At 26.7% G+C, this 18,447-nt stretch overlaps 1 protein-coding gene across 1 annotated transcript; it reads right to left on the minus strand.

Moving 5' to 3' along the window:
• Positions 1-12,951: 12,951 nt before the first annotated feature.
• Positions 12,952-16,249, minus strand: LOC114183867 (E3 SUMO-protein ligase MMS21). The gene is made up of 7 exons (XM_028071027.1): positions 16,060-16,249; positions 15,914-15,985; positions 15,718-15,828; positions 15,502-15,612; positions 14,497-14,636; positions 13,378-13,463; positions 12,952-13,299 (listed from the first exon to the last, which is right to left on the minus strand). The coding sequence occupies exons 1-7, from the start codon at positions 16,150-16,152 to the stop codon at positions 13,172-13,174; spliced, it is 741 nt and encodes a 246-aa protein (XP_027926828.1). The 5' UTR covers positions 16,153-16,249; the 3' UTR covers positions 12,952-13,171.
• Positions 16,250-18,447: the final 2,198 nt, after the last annotated feature.

Genomic DNA, 18,447 nt, shown 5'->3' on the forward strand with positions numbered 1-18,447 from the left:
ATACTTTAGTGGGGACAACTATGCATGGTGTGAGAGTATTTCCCTATTTTTCACTTTTTTTACTTCTCTTCATTTTTAGGTTTTAGATTATTATTGCCAATAGTAGTAAACATTAAGATCAAATTCAAATTATAAGTGATTGAAAGTGTTGGATTTGGTGTGTATTATTATTATTACACCATCAAGGGTCACCAATTAAAAAGCAAAAACATTTCATAAATATATTTATCATTTGAAGACTTTAAATTGATCAAAAGGAGTTAGATGAGCAATCCCAACAAAGTTGAATGACACCTTTGTACTTGCCAAAATAAGCAAATCTTACAATCCTATTTTTTGCCACTTTTGTTGTACTTGGTTTTGTGATATGTTTGGATGTTATAGACATCTTGAAAATGCTTCATTTTCCTATTTATAACATTTTTTTAATAGGCAATACATAATGTTTCTTTGTTTGGTTTTACTTTAATTACGTATGCATACTTTTACAATTTTAATATTTAAAAAGAAATAAACTTTTGGGGATTTTTGTTTTTGATATATTATCTAAAGCTAAAATTACTCCTCCTAAATACAATGTTTTTTTTCTTAGAATATAAGTTTTAAGACGGTTTCATAGTTGGACTAAAAGTTAATGTTTTATATCTTTTCCTTAATGATGTTTTTTGTCTCTAATTTGTTTTTTCTTTTTACTTTTTGTGATTGAATAAATAATTTGTATCTAATTTTTTTTCCTTTTTACTTTTTGTGATTGAATAAATAATTTGTATTTTTTTAAAGTATTCAAACTTTAGTTCGAAAAATTGCAAGTTTTTATAAAACTATGGGAACTAAAATCAATATTTTGAAATGTCAAGATACAAAAGTCAAAGTTTAAAATTTTCTACAAATGTTATTAATACTTTTTTTATATATATACAACTAGAAGTCAAAATTTACATAATTGTATTCCAGTGTGTGTATGTATAATATATATATGTTTGCAATGATGAATAAATAAATAAAACTAAAGTAATAAAAATTATAAAAATATTTACAGGTTAATACAAATGATTAGAAAATATTTTATCTAAGTTGAGGTAAAAACGTTTGTTGTATAATTTCTTTAAACAGTTATTTTTAGCTATATTAACGAACTCTCCCTAATTTTTGTTTCGTTAAACAATGCTTTGAAAACTAATATTTCAACTGTTAAGTCTTTCATCAAGGATGCTTCAACAACTATTCATTGCTTGTTCCACATAATAACTGGTTTACTTCTGTGTAAAAGCTATATATTTGAACAAAGAATCTCATCATTTCAAGAAAATTAAAATACATTAAAATTAAATTATTTTCAATTCAAGTTGCAACATTTTTTAAATTAGATAACATTATTTCTATCGAATTTCTTTTCTTAATAAAGGATTTTAATTATCATCAAACATAAAAGTATTATATTACTAAAGCATATTTAATAATTTCAAGTATAAAAAAAATACTTAGTAATATTTTTCCCAGTTTTGGTTGATATTTTTTATGTATTAAGTCTCTAACATTATTTTATTTCTTGTCATCACATCTGAAATATTCTTTAGTTGACCTTTCAATAAATATTAATAAATATTGACTAAAAATACTTTTCTAATTAGTATTGGTCAAAAACAATTTCAACCATGTATAATTGTTTATCCCAAAGAGATATAATTTTCTAAAGCTAGGTTAAAAAACTTTAGCAATGAATTATTAACAAAATTAAATAAGGAAAGTTAGACCTAGAAGAAATTTTTTGTTTGATACAAATGCATGCATGCATGGATATTGATGAAATATAAACTATTTGGCATAAGATTCTCCTTCATATAGTGATTAGTATCAATTTCCAATAAAACGGTGAAAGTCATTATTAAATAAGTCTGTTGTTTTTCTTGGGGTTAACCCACAGTGTATATATATACTCTATAAATAACATACAAGTGTTATTCTAGTTTGCAGAGACAATGACTGACAAATTCAACCTTCCTCAACTATAATTTATAAAATTAGCACCACAACAGAGAAATGAATAATGTTAATTGGGGTTGGAATGAATATATCAATAACATGTTGCAGTGAGATAATCTATATGAAGATGCACCAACAAACGTCAAGGGGTGTAAGGAAAGGAATAAGCATATGGTAACTGCATTGAGAGGGACCACAAGTGGGAAGATATAGAAGCTTTTGAAGAATATTTGGAGTGTTACGATTTGTTGTTTTGTGCTAAATCTTTTATTTTATGAATTTTTGTAAATAGTCTTGTAAAATGGTCAGCATCCTAAGTGCTATATTATCAATATATTTGCCAATAAAAAAGTATGTAAATAAGAAATAAAATTATAGTTTAAATCTTACTTATAAATTAAATTTTAATTAATTTATCATGTGAAAAAAATTTCAAAATTATATTTCATTCAAATAATTTAAAATTTTAAAAACTTCGTTTGAAAATATATATATTTTTAAACAAATGTAAATAAGTTAAACAAGCAAATTTTTTCATCCTAAAAAAAGAGAGTTTATGAATTTTTAAATTCTTAATATTTAGATAAAATTTGAAATTTTATAATTTCAAGTATTAAAATGCTCTAATTGTTTAAGTACTATAGTATCAATAAAAGTGAATGTAGTGTATCATAACCATTATATAGTTAATTTCTAACATTTTCTCCTTATGCAATTAAATGACAAACAAAATCAAATATGAAAAGGGATATGATAGCTATTATCTTGGAAATGTGGAAACATAGAGATGAGGTAACATTTAAATACATAAAGGTAGACTCAAAAAAAAAAAATTTATTGTATGACACAAATGTATGCATGGATATAGATGAAATATAAAATATCCAACATAACATTCTCTCTCATATAATGATTGGTACGAATGCGCAATTTAATGCTTAAAGTCACTATTACATAAGTCTTTTGTTTTTCTTGGAGTTAACTGAGAGTATCTACAACCATTCTATCTCTAATTGTTTAAGTTTAGGTACTCTAGTATTAATAAAAGTGAATGTAGTGTATCATAATCATTATATAGTTAATTTCTAACATTTTCTCCTCATGCAATTAAATGACAAACAAAATCAAATATGGATAGGGATATGATAGTTATTATCTTGGAAATGTGGAAACATAGAGATGAGATAACATTTAAATACATAAAGGTAGACTCAGAGGAAATTTATTGTATGACACAAATGCATGCATGAACATAGATGAAATATAAAATATCCAACATAACATTCTCTCTCATATAATGATTGGCACGAATGCACAATTTAATGCTTAAAGTCACTATCACATAAGTCTTTTGTTTTCTTGTTTTTCTTAGAATTAACTCAGAGTATCTATACTCTATAGAAAACATATCAATGTTATTCTAGTTTGTAGGGATAGTGATTGTGACAAATTCAACATTTTTCAACTTTAATTTATAAGATGAACACCACAAAAGAGTGGTGGATGATGCTTATTGCCATAATGAAGATATCAATAACATGTTACAGTGGAAAAATCAATATGAAGATGCACCAACAAACGTCAAGAGATGCAAGGAAAGGAAGGAGGCATAAGGTCACTCTATTGAGAAAGACCACAAGTGGAAAGATGTAGAAACTTAATAACAAGAATATTTGGAGTGCTACGTTTATTTTTTTTTGTCTTTTACGAAATCTTTTAATTTATGGATTTTTGTAAATAATCTTGTAAAAGGTTAGGATCCCAAGTGCTCTAGTATTAATATATTTTTTGTTGACAAAAAAATGTATATAAATAAGAAATAAAAATTATATTTTAAATATTACTTAAAACTTAAATTTTAATTAATTTATCATGTGAAAAAAAAATTAAAAATAAATTTCATTTAAATAATTTAAAATTCTAAAACTTAGTTTGAAAATATATTTTATCGAACAAATGTAAATAAGTTAAACTATAACACATTTTGTCATCTAAAAAAAATATTTTTATAAATTTTTAAATTATTAATCTTTAGATTAAATTTGAAATTTTACAATTTCAAGTATTAAAATGCTCAAATTGTTTAAGTACTCTGGTATTAATAAAGGTGAATGAAGTATATCATAACCATTATATATATATATATATATATATATATATATATATATATATATATATATATATATATGAAGGATTTTAACTTTTTTTTTCATCCACTTTTAACCCACCACTTTAATCACCTTTAGATCATCACATCACATCATTAAAAAGAATCAAAGTAGAAAATCTAATAGTGATTGAAGTAATGGATTAAAAATGGATAAAAAAAAGATGAGTTAAAATATCATTATCCATATATGAAATATAAAGGGTTAAATATGTTTTTGGTCCCTCAAGTTTCAGTGAAATTTGGAATTAGTTTCTCTTCAAAACTTTTGATCAATTTAGTCTTTAATCTATAAAAATGCGTGAATTTAGTCATTTTAACCAAAATTTGTTAAGTTTATCTAATGTTTCAAACGCATTTCATGATAGTATTTGAATTTTTTACACCGTTTGACACATTTTCGCTTCAAAGATAACTCAAATATTATCATAAAATGCAATTAAAATGTCAAATAAACTTAACAAAATTTGGTAAGAAGGACTAAATCCATGCATTTCTAAAAATGAAGGACTAAATTGGTATAAAGTTTCGAAAATGGACTAATTCCAAAATTCACTAAAACTTGAAGGACCAAACAACATATTTAACCCAAATATAAACTATCTAACATAACATTCTCTTTGATATGATGATCTGAAGCAATGCCCAATTCAATATTTAAAGTCACTATGAGATAAGTCAATTGTTGTTCTTGGAGATAACCCATAGTATATACATAACATACAAGTGTTATTCTAGTTTGCACGTATGTGTGTGTGTGTGTGTATATATATATATATATATATATATATATATATATATATATATATATATATATATATATATATATATATATATATATATATATACATAACATAATGATGTGTACTCATTCCAAATTCAATACTTAAAGTCACTATGACATAAGTCTTTTATTTTCTTAGAGTTTCTAATGCCCTATTCTTACAAGTGTTATTCTAGTTTGTAGACTCAGTGACAGTGACAGATTCAACATTCCTCAACTCTAATTTATAAGATGAGCACCACAACAAAGAAGTGGATGGTGTTGATTGAAGTTGGAATGAATATGTCGATAACATGCTGCAGTAGGACAATCAATATGAAAATGCACCAATAAACACCAAGGGATGGATGCAAGGAAAGGAAGGAAGCATATGACAACTGCATTGAGAGAGACCACAAGTGGAAAGATGTAGGAGCTTAATTAGAAGAACATTTGGAGTGCTGTGATTTATTTTTGTGTTCTTAATGAAGTCTTTTATTTTTTAGAATTTTGTAGATAGTCTTGTAAAAAGGTTAGAATCTCAAGTGCTCTAATAATAATGTTTTTTGCTGGAAAAAAAGTATGTAAATAAGAAATAAAATTATATTTTAAAGCTTATGTATAAATTAAATTATATTTAATGTATCATGTGACAAAAATTTTAAAAATATATTTCATTTAAATAATTTAAAATTTGAAAAACTTTGTTTCAAAATATATTTTATTAACAAATGTAAATAAATAAATTAACACATCTTGTTATCCTAAAAAAAAAGATTTTATAAATTATTAAATTCTTATTCAATGCTATATTCAATGCTTAAAGTCACTATGACATAATTGTTGCTTCCCTTGGAGTTAGCCGAGAGCATCTATATGCTATAAATAACATACAAGTGTTATTCTAGCTTGCATGAGACAATGACTAGGACAAATTTAATATTCATGAACTTCAGGTTATAAGATGAGCACGACAATAGAGAAGTGGATGAAGTTGATTGAAGCTGGGATGAAAATATCAATAACATGTTGCAACGGGTAGTGGCAGATCTTGATCAAAATTTTTAGGGGAACCAAAATAATATACTTAAAATTTATATATTTAACATTATTGTCACTCGTTCAATGAAAGTGAATAATATTTTAGTATAACTATAACTATAAAACACACTACACTATCTAACAGATTGTCCATCGTATGCAAATGAATTTATTCTTTTGTTTTTCATTAATATACCTATTTAAAAAACAAGTTTAACACTAAAAAATAATTTATCATAATATAACCAATAATTGAGAGACATAATTACTAAAAAATTATGATAAACAAGTCACAATTAAAAATTGTCTATAATATATATATATATATATATATATATATATATATATATATATATATATATATATATATATACACACACAAGGGTCATGAGATAAAAAGATAGTGGTAAATATTAAATGTATTTCACTACCAAGTGAGATTGGAGAAAATTACTTTTTTTTCTTTTTAAGAATGGAAGGAGAAGATATAAAAAATGAGGGCAGAGATAATAAGTTTTTTCTTAACTTTTGTTTTTCTTCGTAAAATAACAAAATGAAATTAGATAAATGTGAGAGATAAATTCAATATGTGAAAAACTAAAAAGACAATTAAAATAGAAAATAAAAATTATCTTAATAATTTATTTTCTTTATTATATTTGATTTTATATTTTACAATTTATTAACATTAAAAGTTATACTCTATAATAGAAATAAAAAATACCTAATTTTATTTTTATTAACTTTTCAATATACTATTATCTAATTTAAAAAAAATATGTATTTAAAACAATTAAAAAATAAATAATTTAACAAATTTTAAACATACATATAATTTTTAAAAAAATTAAAAGATTTAAAATATTAAAAGAATGAAAAAGTTTTGGGTGGGTGGGTGGGTGGGGGGGGGGGGGCGTGGCCTCTCCCTGCCTCAAGTATGCTCCGCCATTGGCAGCGGGACAATCAATATGAAGATGCAAAGAAAGAGAGGAGACATATGGTAACCGCATCAAGAGAGATCATAAGTGGAAAAATATAAAAGCTTAATTAGGAGAACAATTTGGAGTGCCTTTTTTATTTTTTTCGTGTCCTTCGTGACATATTTTATTTATGGATTTTTCTACATAGTCTTATAAAAGGGTTAGCATCTTAGGTGCTCTAGTATTAAAATATTTTTTACTGCTAAAAAATAAAAAATAGTATGTAAATAAGAAATAAAATATAATTTAAATCTTACTTATACATTAAATTTTAAATAATTTATCATCTGAAAAAAATTTTAAAAATATATTTTATTTAAATAATTTAAAATTTTAAAAACCTCGTATAAAAATATATTTTATTTAACAAATATATATATATATATATATATATATATATATATATATATGTTAAACTAACACATTTTCTCATCCTAAAAAAAGTTTATAACTTTGAAGTTCTTAATATTTAGATAAAATTTGAAATTTTATAAATTAAAGTAATAAAATACTCTAATTGTTTAAGTATTCTAGTATTAATAAAAAATGAATATAGTGTACCATAGTCATTATATCGTTAATTTCTAACATTCTGTCCTCTTCCAATTAAATGACAAACGAAATCTAAAAAGGAACATGATAGTTTTTATCTAAGAAATTTCGAAACATAATAAAGAGGTGATATTTAAATAAGGGAAGAAAAACTCAAAGAAAATTTGTGGTAATGCAAATGTGCGCGCACGCACACACACACACACACACATATATGTGTGTGTGTGTGTGTGCGCGCATACACTTTTGCATTACCACAAATTTTCTCTGAGTTTGTCTTTATATATATATATATATATATATATATATATATATATATATATATATATATATATATATATATATGAAGTATCTCAGATAACATTCTCTCATATAATGATTGAAACCAATGCTCAATTCAATGCTTCAAATCACCATGAGATAAGTCTCTTATTTTTTTTTTGTAGTTAACCCTGAGTATCTATACTCTATAGATACCATGCAAGTGTTATTCTAGCTTGCATGGACAATGACTGTGACAAATTCAACACTCATCAACTTTAATTTATAACATGAACACCTCAACAAAGAAGTGGACGATGTTGATTGAAGTTGGAATGAAAATATCAATAACATGCTAAAATGAGACAGTCAATATGAAGATGCATCGGTCAACATCAAGGAATGCAAGGAAAGGAAGTAGGCATATGTCAACTACATTGAGAGGAACACAAGTGGGAAGATGTAGAATCTTAATCAGAAGAAGGGCATTTGGAGTGTTATGATTTATTTTTTTGTTCTTTATGAAATCCTTTATTTTGGGGATTTTTGTAAATAGTCTTTTAAAAGGGTTAGCATCCCAAGTGCTATAATACTAATATGTTTTTTCTTGACAAAAAGAAGTATGTAAATAAGAAATAAAATATAGTTTAAAGTTTATTGATAAACTAAATTATCTTGTGGAAAAAAATTGAAAAATATCTTTCATTTAAATAATTTAAAATTTTAAAATCTTTGTTTGAAAATATATTTTATTAACAATGTAAATAAGTTAAACTAACACATTTTGTCATACTTATAAATTATTAAATTCTTAATATTTAGATAAAATTTGAAATTTTATAATTTAAAATATTTAAATGGTCTGATTGCTTAAGTACTCATATTAATAAAAGTTAATGTAGTGTGTCATATCTATTATACGGTTAATTTCTAACATTTTCTCTAAAATGCAAATAAATGACAAACAAATCAAATATGGAAAAGAAATATGATCTTGGAAATATGGAAACATAGAAATGAGGTAATATTTAAACATTTAAATATGTAAAGGTAGACTTAGAGAAAATTGATTGTATGGCCCAAATGCATGCATGGATATGAATGAAATACAAACTATAATCCGACATAACATTCTCTCTCATAATGATTGGTATCAATAGTCAATTCAATGCTTAAAGTCACTATGAGATAATTTTGTTATTTTTCTTGGAGTTAATCCAGAGTATCTATACTCTATAGATAACATACAAGTGTATTCTACCTTACAAGGACAATGACTGTAACAAATTCAACATTACTTAACTTTAATTTATAAAATGAGAACCAAAACATAGAAGTGGATGATGTTAATTGAAGCTGGAATGAAAATATTTGCAACATGTTGTAATGGAAATTAATATGAAGATGCACCAATAAACATCAAGAGTATGCAAGGAAAGGAAGAGAGCATATGACAACTGCATTAAAAGGGACCACAAGTGAGAAGATATAGAAGCTTAATTAGAAGAACATTTGGAGTGCTATGATTTATTTTTTTGTTGTTCATGTAAACTTTTATTTTATAAATTTTTATAAATAGTCTTATAAAAGGGTTAGCATCCCAAATGTTCTAATACTAATATATTTTTTGCTGACAACAAAAATTATGTAAATAAAAATAAAACTATAGTTTAAAACTTACTTAAAAATTAAATTTTATTTACTTTATCATGTGACAAAAAATTTAAAAATATACTTCATTTAAATAATTTAAAATTTTAAAAACTTCGTTTGAAAATATCTTTTATTAACAAATGTAAATAAGTTAAATTAACACATTTTGTCAACCTAAAAAAAATAAAGTGTTTATAAATTATTAAATTCTTAATATTTAAATAAAGTTTGAAATTTTATAATTTAAAATATTAAAATGGTCTAATTGTATAAGTAAAGGTAAAGTCAGAGAAAAATTATTGTATGGCACAAATACATGCATGGATATGGATATAATATAAACTATCCAACATAACATTTTATCTTCTATAATGATTGGTACCAATGCCAGTTCAATGCCTAAAGTCACTATGAGACAAGTCTGTTTCTTTCCTTGGAGTTAATCCAAAGTATTTATACCCTATAGATAACATAAAAGTGTTATTCTAGCATATAGGGACAATGACCGTAACAAATTCAACATTTCACAACTTTAATTTATAAGATAAGCACCACAATAGAGAAGTGGATGATGCTGATTGAAGCTAGTATAAAGATATCAATAATATGCTGCAGTGGGACAATAATATGAATATGCACCAACAAACGTTAAGGGATGCAAGGAAAGGAAGGAGGCACATGGTTAGGACTCGCTTAAGGGTAAAACAACTAAAGCCACTCACTTTATGCTTCTAGTAAAAGAAGACCTCAAAAAAAATTTACTACTAATATTTCCCTATGAATTAATTAATTATTTTTAAAAAGAAAACCTCAAAAAAATATTTTTGTACTAATATACCTATATTAAAGCAATTATAAAATTATGTTTGAGACAAAAGAAAGGCCACAAATGAATATTTTATTCCTAGTAGTATTGATCTATTAAATTAATTATAAATTTATATTTGAGAATAAAATTTAATTAAATTATTATTAGTGCATGTTAATTTTTTTTGGCATTAAAAATGATAATTAGTGAGTTAAAACCTCTATTTAGTTAATTATAATTTTGTTTACAAAGAAGACAATGATTAACTATTTTTATTGTCTTATAATTTATTTTATTTTTTTATCTTTTTTATTTCTTTGTGATTTCTCTTGTCTCTTCTTACTCTCTTCTCTTCTATCTCTCTTTCCTTCTAATAGTCGTTTTTTAGGGTTTTGACAAATTACATTCCTTCAATCTCATATTGCTCGTGTGAATCAATTTTTCATCCTCATTTTTGGTTAGTATGTTTTTTCTTTTTATTTGTATTGTTGTAGTTTTTATTCTCTTTTGGATTTGTACTAGACTTAGAAATGTGTTTCTTTTGTCCAATTTTTTTTTTTGGTACTTTTCACTTACGAGTTTTAAAAGTTTTTCTTTTTGCATATATATTGACGAGGAACTGAAATTTTCCTACAAAACTATTAGTTAGATTATGGGTTAGTCTTTTGGTAGATAATAGATTAATTGAAGCATAATTAAAAATTAGACTTTTTTTAGAAAGATAATAAGTTTAGGAAAAAAAAAATACTTACTATCGAGTTGAGAAGAACCCAAGTTTTGTGATAAATGTATTAGACGCAAAAAGAAACAATTTGATGAAAACATTGAGAATAAAATTGTAAAATCTCTTCAAGAATCATTTAGAATTGATTACTTTTTGTATATGATAGATAAAGAAATTATCACACTTCAAAGTAGATTTGAACAATTTAAAATATATGAAGACATTTTTTTGTTTTTTATTAGTGTTAAAAAATAAAAGTCATTGGATTTACATTTTTGAAAGAAAAATGCTTAAACCTTGAAAAGTCTTTAGAACATGATAATTTGTTGAATAGTTATGTATTTGATTTATTTTCATAATTAAATATCTTAAGAAAAATTATAGGTTTGAAAAATGATAAACCAATTGACATTCTTAATTACTAGGTTAAACACATGTGCGATAATGTACACATTTTTTAAATATGCATGACATTATATTAGTAGGTAATGATATTGTAATTTTATTAAGTTAATATATAAAATAAATTTATATTTATTAAAAATACAGTGAAATGAATGGAGAGAAGATAAAAAAAATAACTGTTGATGAATAAGGAAGAAAAGAAGGAGAGAAGGTTATAGATATAAAAAGATTAGATTCTTTACCAAATGCATATATAACTTATAGAATAATGTTAACAATTTCGATGTCAACAATGTCTAAAAAAATATTAAATGAATTAATTTATTATATATTGAGGAAGAAATGTTAAATGAAATTAATAATGACAATTTAATAAATAAATTTGCATAAAAAAACTCAAAAAATAAATTTTAAATAAAATGTCTCATTTTTTAAGTTTACTTGAGGTCTCCTAAACTCGTGAGTCGTCCCTGCATATGATAACTACATTGAGAGGGATCACAAGTAGAAAGATGTAAAAGCTTAATTAGGAGAGTATTTGGAGTGGCATGATTTTTTTTTATCCTTCATGAAATAATTTTTTTTTCTTATGGATTTTTGTAAATAATCTTGTTAAATGGTTAACATCTCAAATGCTCTAGTATTAATTTATTTTTACTGATAAAAACAAGTATGTAAATAAGAAATAAATTTTTAATTTAAATCTTACTTAAAAACTAAATTTTGATTAATTAATCATGTGACAAAAGTTTTAAAAATAAATATATTTAATTTAAATAATTTAAAATTTTAAACACTTCGTTTAAAAATATATTTTATTCAACAGATGTACATAAGTTAAACTAACACATTTTGTCATACTAAAAATAGAAAGAGTTTATAAATTTTAAATTCATAATATTTAGATAAATTTGAAATTTATAATTTCATGTATTAAAATATGGAAAGGAACAGGATTATCCGGAAAATTTAGAAACACAAAAATGAGATAATATTTAAATAAGGAAAGATAAATTCAAGAAAATTGTTTGTATGGTAGAAATGCATGTATAGATATGATTGACATATAAGTTATCTAATAGAACATTCTCTTATATAATGATTGATACCAATGCCAAATTCATTACTTAAAGTTACTATGAGATAAATCTGTTGTTTTTTTTGGAGTTAATCCATAGTATCTATAATATATAGAAAACATATAAGTGTTATTCTAACTTTAGGAAAGTGATAGAGACAAATTCAACATTTCTCAACTTTAATTTATAAGATGAAAACCATGACAGAGTACTGGATGATGTTGATTGAAGCTTGACTGAAGATATTAATAATATGTTGCAATGTGACAATCAATATGAAGATGCATCATACTCATGGAATGTAAGGAAAGGAATGAGGCATATGGTAGTAACTGGATTCAAAAGGACCACAAATCAGAAGATGTAGAAGCTTAACGAATAACATTTGGAATATGATTTGCTTTTTTGTCCTTCATGAAATATTTTATTTTTGTAAATAGTCTTGTAAAAGGGTTAACATCTCAAGTGCTATGATATTAATATATTTTTTGCTGATAAAAAAATGTTAATAAAAAATAAAATTATAGTTTAAATCTTACTTATAAATTAAATTTTAATTAATTTATCATGTGTCCAAAATTTAAAAAACTGAAGTTTCAATCTAGCAGGTCAACTAGGATATTATGATTATCCTGAAATCAAACGTACACAGCCCAAAAATATTGACACAGTAATGGACCAAGGAGTAAGTGGATGCCCAAAGGTACTTTAAAATATACAGAGAAAATCCTAACTGAAGAAGGTTTGAGCAATCACTAATCCTCATCGAGCATGGTATAATCTTCTACTTCAGTTTCTTTATTCGTTTTGCGCATTTCATCGATCTCAATCAGTAACAACGGATCTTGCACCAGCTTATCTGCCTGCAATATCCTTGGGCAACCTGACAAAGATCTGGTTAAAGAGAAACAGTGGAGGCATAGGATTCATGTAAAGGTTCAGACAGACAGCAATGATCTACCTGATATTGGGCATCGACCACGTTGTTGATTTGACTTCAAATATTGCATAATTACTTTCTTTTCATAAATGTGCCTACAATCCATGCTGCATCAATGAAAGGGAACCATGAGTAACATATACTATATCATCATCATCTTCATAAAGCATCACAATATTTGTTCTTCCCATTAGTTGTTACAGTTCAGAACAAAATAAGCCATCTTCAGACTTCAGAGTCAATTCTCAATAATAGTCTGCTGTAGTATCAATAACCATTTTGTTTCTCATAACGTGCCTTGGCGCTAACATAAAGGGCATCTAAGATTTAGCTGGTCAGCCATGTCACGAATCCTTAACCCCACTAAACTCAACCATATACAATGAGAGAACTCCTGCCAGCTAAAATTTGAATTTTTCATTTCCATGTTTACATGATTCCAGGAATTGTAATGAACTTCCTACATACAGAGATGTGGTATGTATTTATGGACAAGTGATGCTGAAAATTAAATAAATACGAACTCTGAGGAGTATATATGGTAAGCACAGCCGAAGACTTGTTTCTCAAGCATGAATTGTGATAAAATTGCAACTCAAACTCTAATAACTTCTTATAACATCAGTTATTTTATTTGGGTGTTCAGGCCACGGCTGTGAAAAAACGCAGCCAAATTGATAATTAGAAAGAGGCAAACATGTGTTTCTTATTGATTTGCATGTGGATTTTTCAGACTTAAACCTGAAGCCAAACCCATTTATCTCCTGGATAAATCAGTAGCACAGTTTTTAATGAGTCCATAGTCCACCAGATAGCTGACTTAACATGCTCAATATGCTACCTTTCAACAAGAATTTTCTGAAAATTTAGACTAAATCTAGAATATAGCACTTTTAATTTTGCAATCAATTTTGTCACCATATACCTAGGATTTTTTTTCCTGTTTACCCATTCTGCCTAACAAATGACATGCATACATTCCAAATATACACATATGTCAAGAAATAAAGTTGTGACGGAAAAACAATTCAGTCAAATAAAGTATGTAAACGTTAATTAAAACAAAAACAAAAAAGCTGTAGCTCAAACTACAAACACAGAAGAAAAACATTAACAGAAACAGGATGGTTCATATGTTACCTGCGAACTGGCTCTACAAGCTCAGTGATAGGCTTTCCAGTCAATGGACAACTAACATTTAAAATATTAGACTGCGTACTGGTCATTATAATATCCTCTTGCTCTTCCCCTGGCATTGGCTGTCCCGCATGATGAACATTCTAAGGATCCAGATAAACAAGCAAATTAGATTTGTTACAATAATCCAGTTAACACTTCGCAGAAGGGACTTAGTAAAGTCTCAGTAGGCAGTATTATGATAATATCACAAAACTTACATATTAAAAAGGATCATGGAAGCACAATATTATATAAACTGAAATGCATATTAAAACGTAGAAATTGTAAACCAGTATTTACTTCTTCTCTCTCCTTCCTGTCTCAGTATATAAATACTGGTGGGTGTGAAAAAATTATATACGAATAGTGTATGCTAATTAAATCATTTTAACTAGTATCTAGTGGCTCCTCAAAATAATTGTTGTCAAGATCACCACTGTCAAGAAAAAGTTGACAAAAATATTAGTTGAAAGAGAAATGTCAGCAACAGTCAAAGTAATATGCTGCTTAAAACATACTCTTTATTATTGACCAAAATTTATTGAAAATTATGAAATTGTGTAGGTTCCACTTCCTAGTTAATAAGATCCACTAGTGATTTTGTATTTTCAAATTAAGTTTAACCAATGATAGAGTGTGAAAGAAGGAATGGATTAGAATGCGTGTCACTAGCTCTCATGCAATTGTAAATAAAGGATTCAGCAAATTACATTAATGGGAATTCTTACCAGAGACAGCAGTTATATCTCTATCATTGGCAGCAATAAAGACAACACTCTATTCACTAGATGAGTAGTAGATTTCCCAATCTTTAAATTCAATCACCACTACTCATTGCATGAACAAGATATTTGAAAAGAAATGACACTACACTATAAAAATAGGGAAGTGCATTGATTACTAACCAAAAATAAGAAATAAACGAAATAGTTAATTTTATCCACATGATAAAACAAAACAACATACCCACACAGCTTCCTTAAACTGGCGTATTAAAGGATGTTTAGGAAGATCTGAAGATTGGTTGGCCTTAAACTCGGAAAGCTCATCCTCAAACAGCTTACTAAAATTAGTGAACTGCAATTGGAACAAAAATAAGATAATTAGATTCCAAATTATAAGTCATAGCATGCAAATATTAATAATAAGAGGAACTAAACAAAAGGTGTTAGCTTCGGGAACCTCTTCTCCAGGTTGGTATCTGTTGGAAAAAACTTGAACCGCGGAAGAAAATTGCACACTTAGTTCAGATAACCCAACTAACTCAATAACCGCATCTTCAAGCTCCTTCACCTGAAATAATCTTCACATTTCACTCTAGTTCATGAAATAATATCACCAAACACAAAGAAGTTGAATGGTTGAAAAAGAGAAAAACCTTATCAGGGAGGTTGTCTTTCTCCAATTGAATTGCGATGTCCTTCATCAGAAGCACGGTTTTTCGGATATCCTGAAAAACCCTAAAAAATGAGTGACGAGCAATGAGAAGCGGTAAAGAAAAGGGGAAGGCTGGGAATTAGTTACGGCGATTAGCGGCTGAGAGTCGGAGCAGAAGGTGGAAGCGGCGTTCTTTATTCGTGCAGCGACGCCACCGCTGCCATGGGAAGTTGACGCCATTCTCCGACGAGATGGAGGGAATTTTGGAGGGAGAAAACACAGCGTTCCTTCAAGGCTATGACCGTTACTTTTATTTATTTTATCAGATTAATAAAGTACGTAACATTTTACAAATATCATTCAGAATCTAATTAAAAGGCACTGAATTGACAATTTTTTTATACAGTTATTTAATCGTAAATTAATATATATATATATATATATATATATATATATATATATTATAAAATATGTAATGAAATACTTAAATTCTTAATAATTTTATTTTAAATTCAGACAACAACTCATAGTATAAAAAACTAAAAGAAATTATACATATAATAAAATCACGTAAAATTATTTACTTTTACGATTTAATAATACTTTTTCTATTATAACGGTTACTAAAAAAATAAGTTTTTTTTTTTTTATATTTTACTAAAGCAAACACTTGCACCTGTATTTTCAAATATAAATATAAATATATATATATATATATATATATATGACATTTATTAAATTTAAAAATTTAATTATTTTTTGTAACACCACAAGAAAATAGGCACTACTACTATCTTAAGTTAAATATAATTGAGTATTAAACAAACATGACCATAGGAAAGAGATTCAGACATACACAAATATAAAATCATAATAATAATTATAGTCTTCCACATTTTTCATTTTTGCACAAAATGCCATCCTACCATGAGTTATACTAAATATTCTATATTATATACATCTAGCAAACCAACAAAACACATCCATTTCTACTCGTTATCACTACTAGCTTCTGAAACATCCCATACTCACGCTTAAATGACGATCATTACAAATGTAAAGAAAACACACAATCATAAACAAAAGAAGGTAAGTTAATGCTAACATGAATATACATAAACAATTTATAACTTAATATCTCAACTAATTCAGAACATAAGATTTAATGATACAATGATGACACCACTCATAAACACCTAAGTAAATTATTATACTCAAGTTGATATTTGGATTCATTAAAGGAACACCACCATAGAATCTACACACATAACTCCTAGAATTACGCCAAACACATACGCCACTAAAGAATCTACACACATAACTCCTAGAATTACGCCAAACACATACGTCACTAAAGAATCTACACACGAGGCCCCTGGAATTACGCCACCAAAGAATCCATGCACAAGACCCCTAGAATTACATCACTAGAGAATCTACGCACAAAACCCCTGGAATTACGCCACCAAAGAATCCATGCACAAGACCCCTAGAATTACATCACTAGAGAATCTACGCACAAAACCCCTGGAATTACGCCAAACACATACGCCATTAGAGAATCTACACACGAGACCCCTGGAATTACGCCAAACACATAGTTTCATCCACTAACATGATTCCACATCAAATTCCAAATATCAAACAATCACCCATATTTTTATTCATCCATACTAAGTAATATAATGTTCGTGATCAATTATAATCATCATATATTTCCATACATGCTCATATCAATTAGCAAGCCAATCATCATCATCATCATCATAATAGTTTCATACATCATGCATATTCATCCATTAATCCATCAACAATTCTATAAACAACCATATATGTTCTTTTATTCCAAGATCAAACATAAGAGAGTAAATTTTCTAACTACAAACATCAAATCAAAGATCCCACCGATCAAAGTGAATAATCATCTGTCTAAGATCACTGGTCAAAATTTCAGCTCGATCCGACGCTTAATGAAGTGAGAATTCAAATTTTCCTGAAATGACTTATAATAGAAAATGCAACTCTATAATCGATTACCAGAGTTAGATTTCTGCAGATAACAGAATTATGCAACTAGTAATTGATTACTGATGGCATCTAATCAATTACTAGAGCTAAATTGGTCTCCAAATACATAAAAAGTTGCAGGTTCGAGCCAAAACCAACCTCACCAACCAATTAGGCAATCCAAAGACAAATTTTAAGCCACATCTCCAAATTCAATCAATAGCTCAACCAAAATCACACATTACCACTTGCTTATACTATATGAAAATCCAAACCCATAACCCATAACCCATAACAATCCAAAATTTCAAGACACACACATACACACACTCATTCTTAAAATCTTGCATTTTAATAGTGCAAACCATGCCAAAATGCCATTCCACATATCATACAATTTACAAGAACATCATTTAACATTAAAGCCATTCCAAACCAACAACCATAATCATAATTGCAGTACATACCATAAGAACCCCCAATTCTCAACAAAAGAAACCAATTTCAACAAATTTCAACCATCAAAAT

The sequence above is a fragment of the Vigna unguiculata genome, chromosome 5 (assembly GCF_004118075.2).
Source record: "Vigna unguiculata cultivar IT97K-499-35 chromosome 5, ASM411807v1, whole genome shotgun sequence".
Classification (NCBI taxonomy): domain Eukaryota; kingdom Viridiplantae; phylum Streptophyta; class Magnoliopsida; order Fabales; family Fabaceae; genus Vigna; species Vigna unguiculata.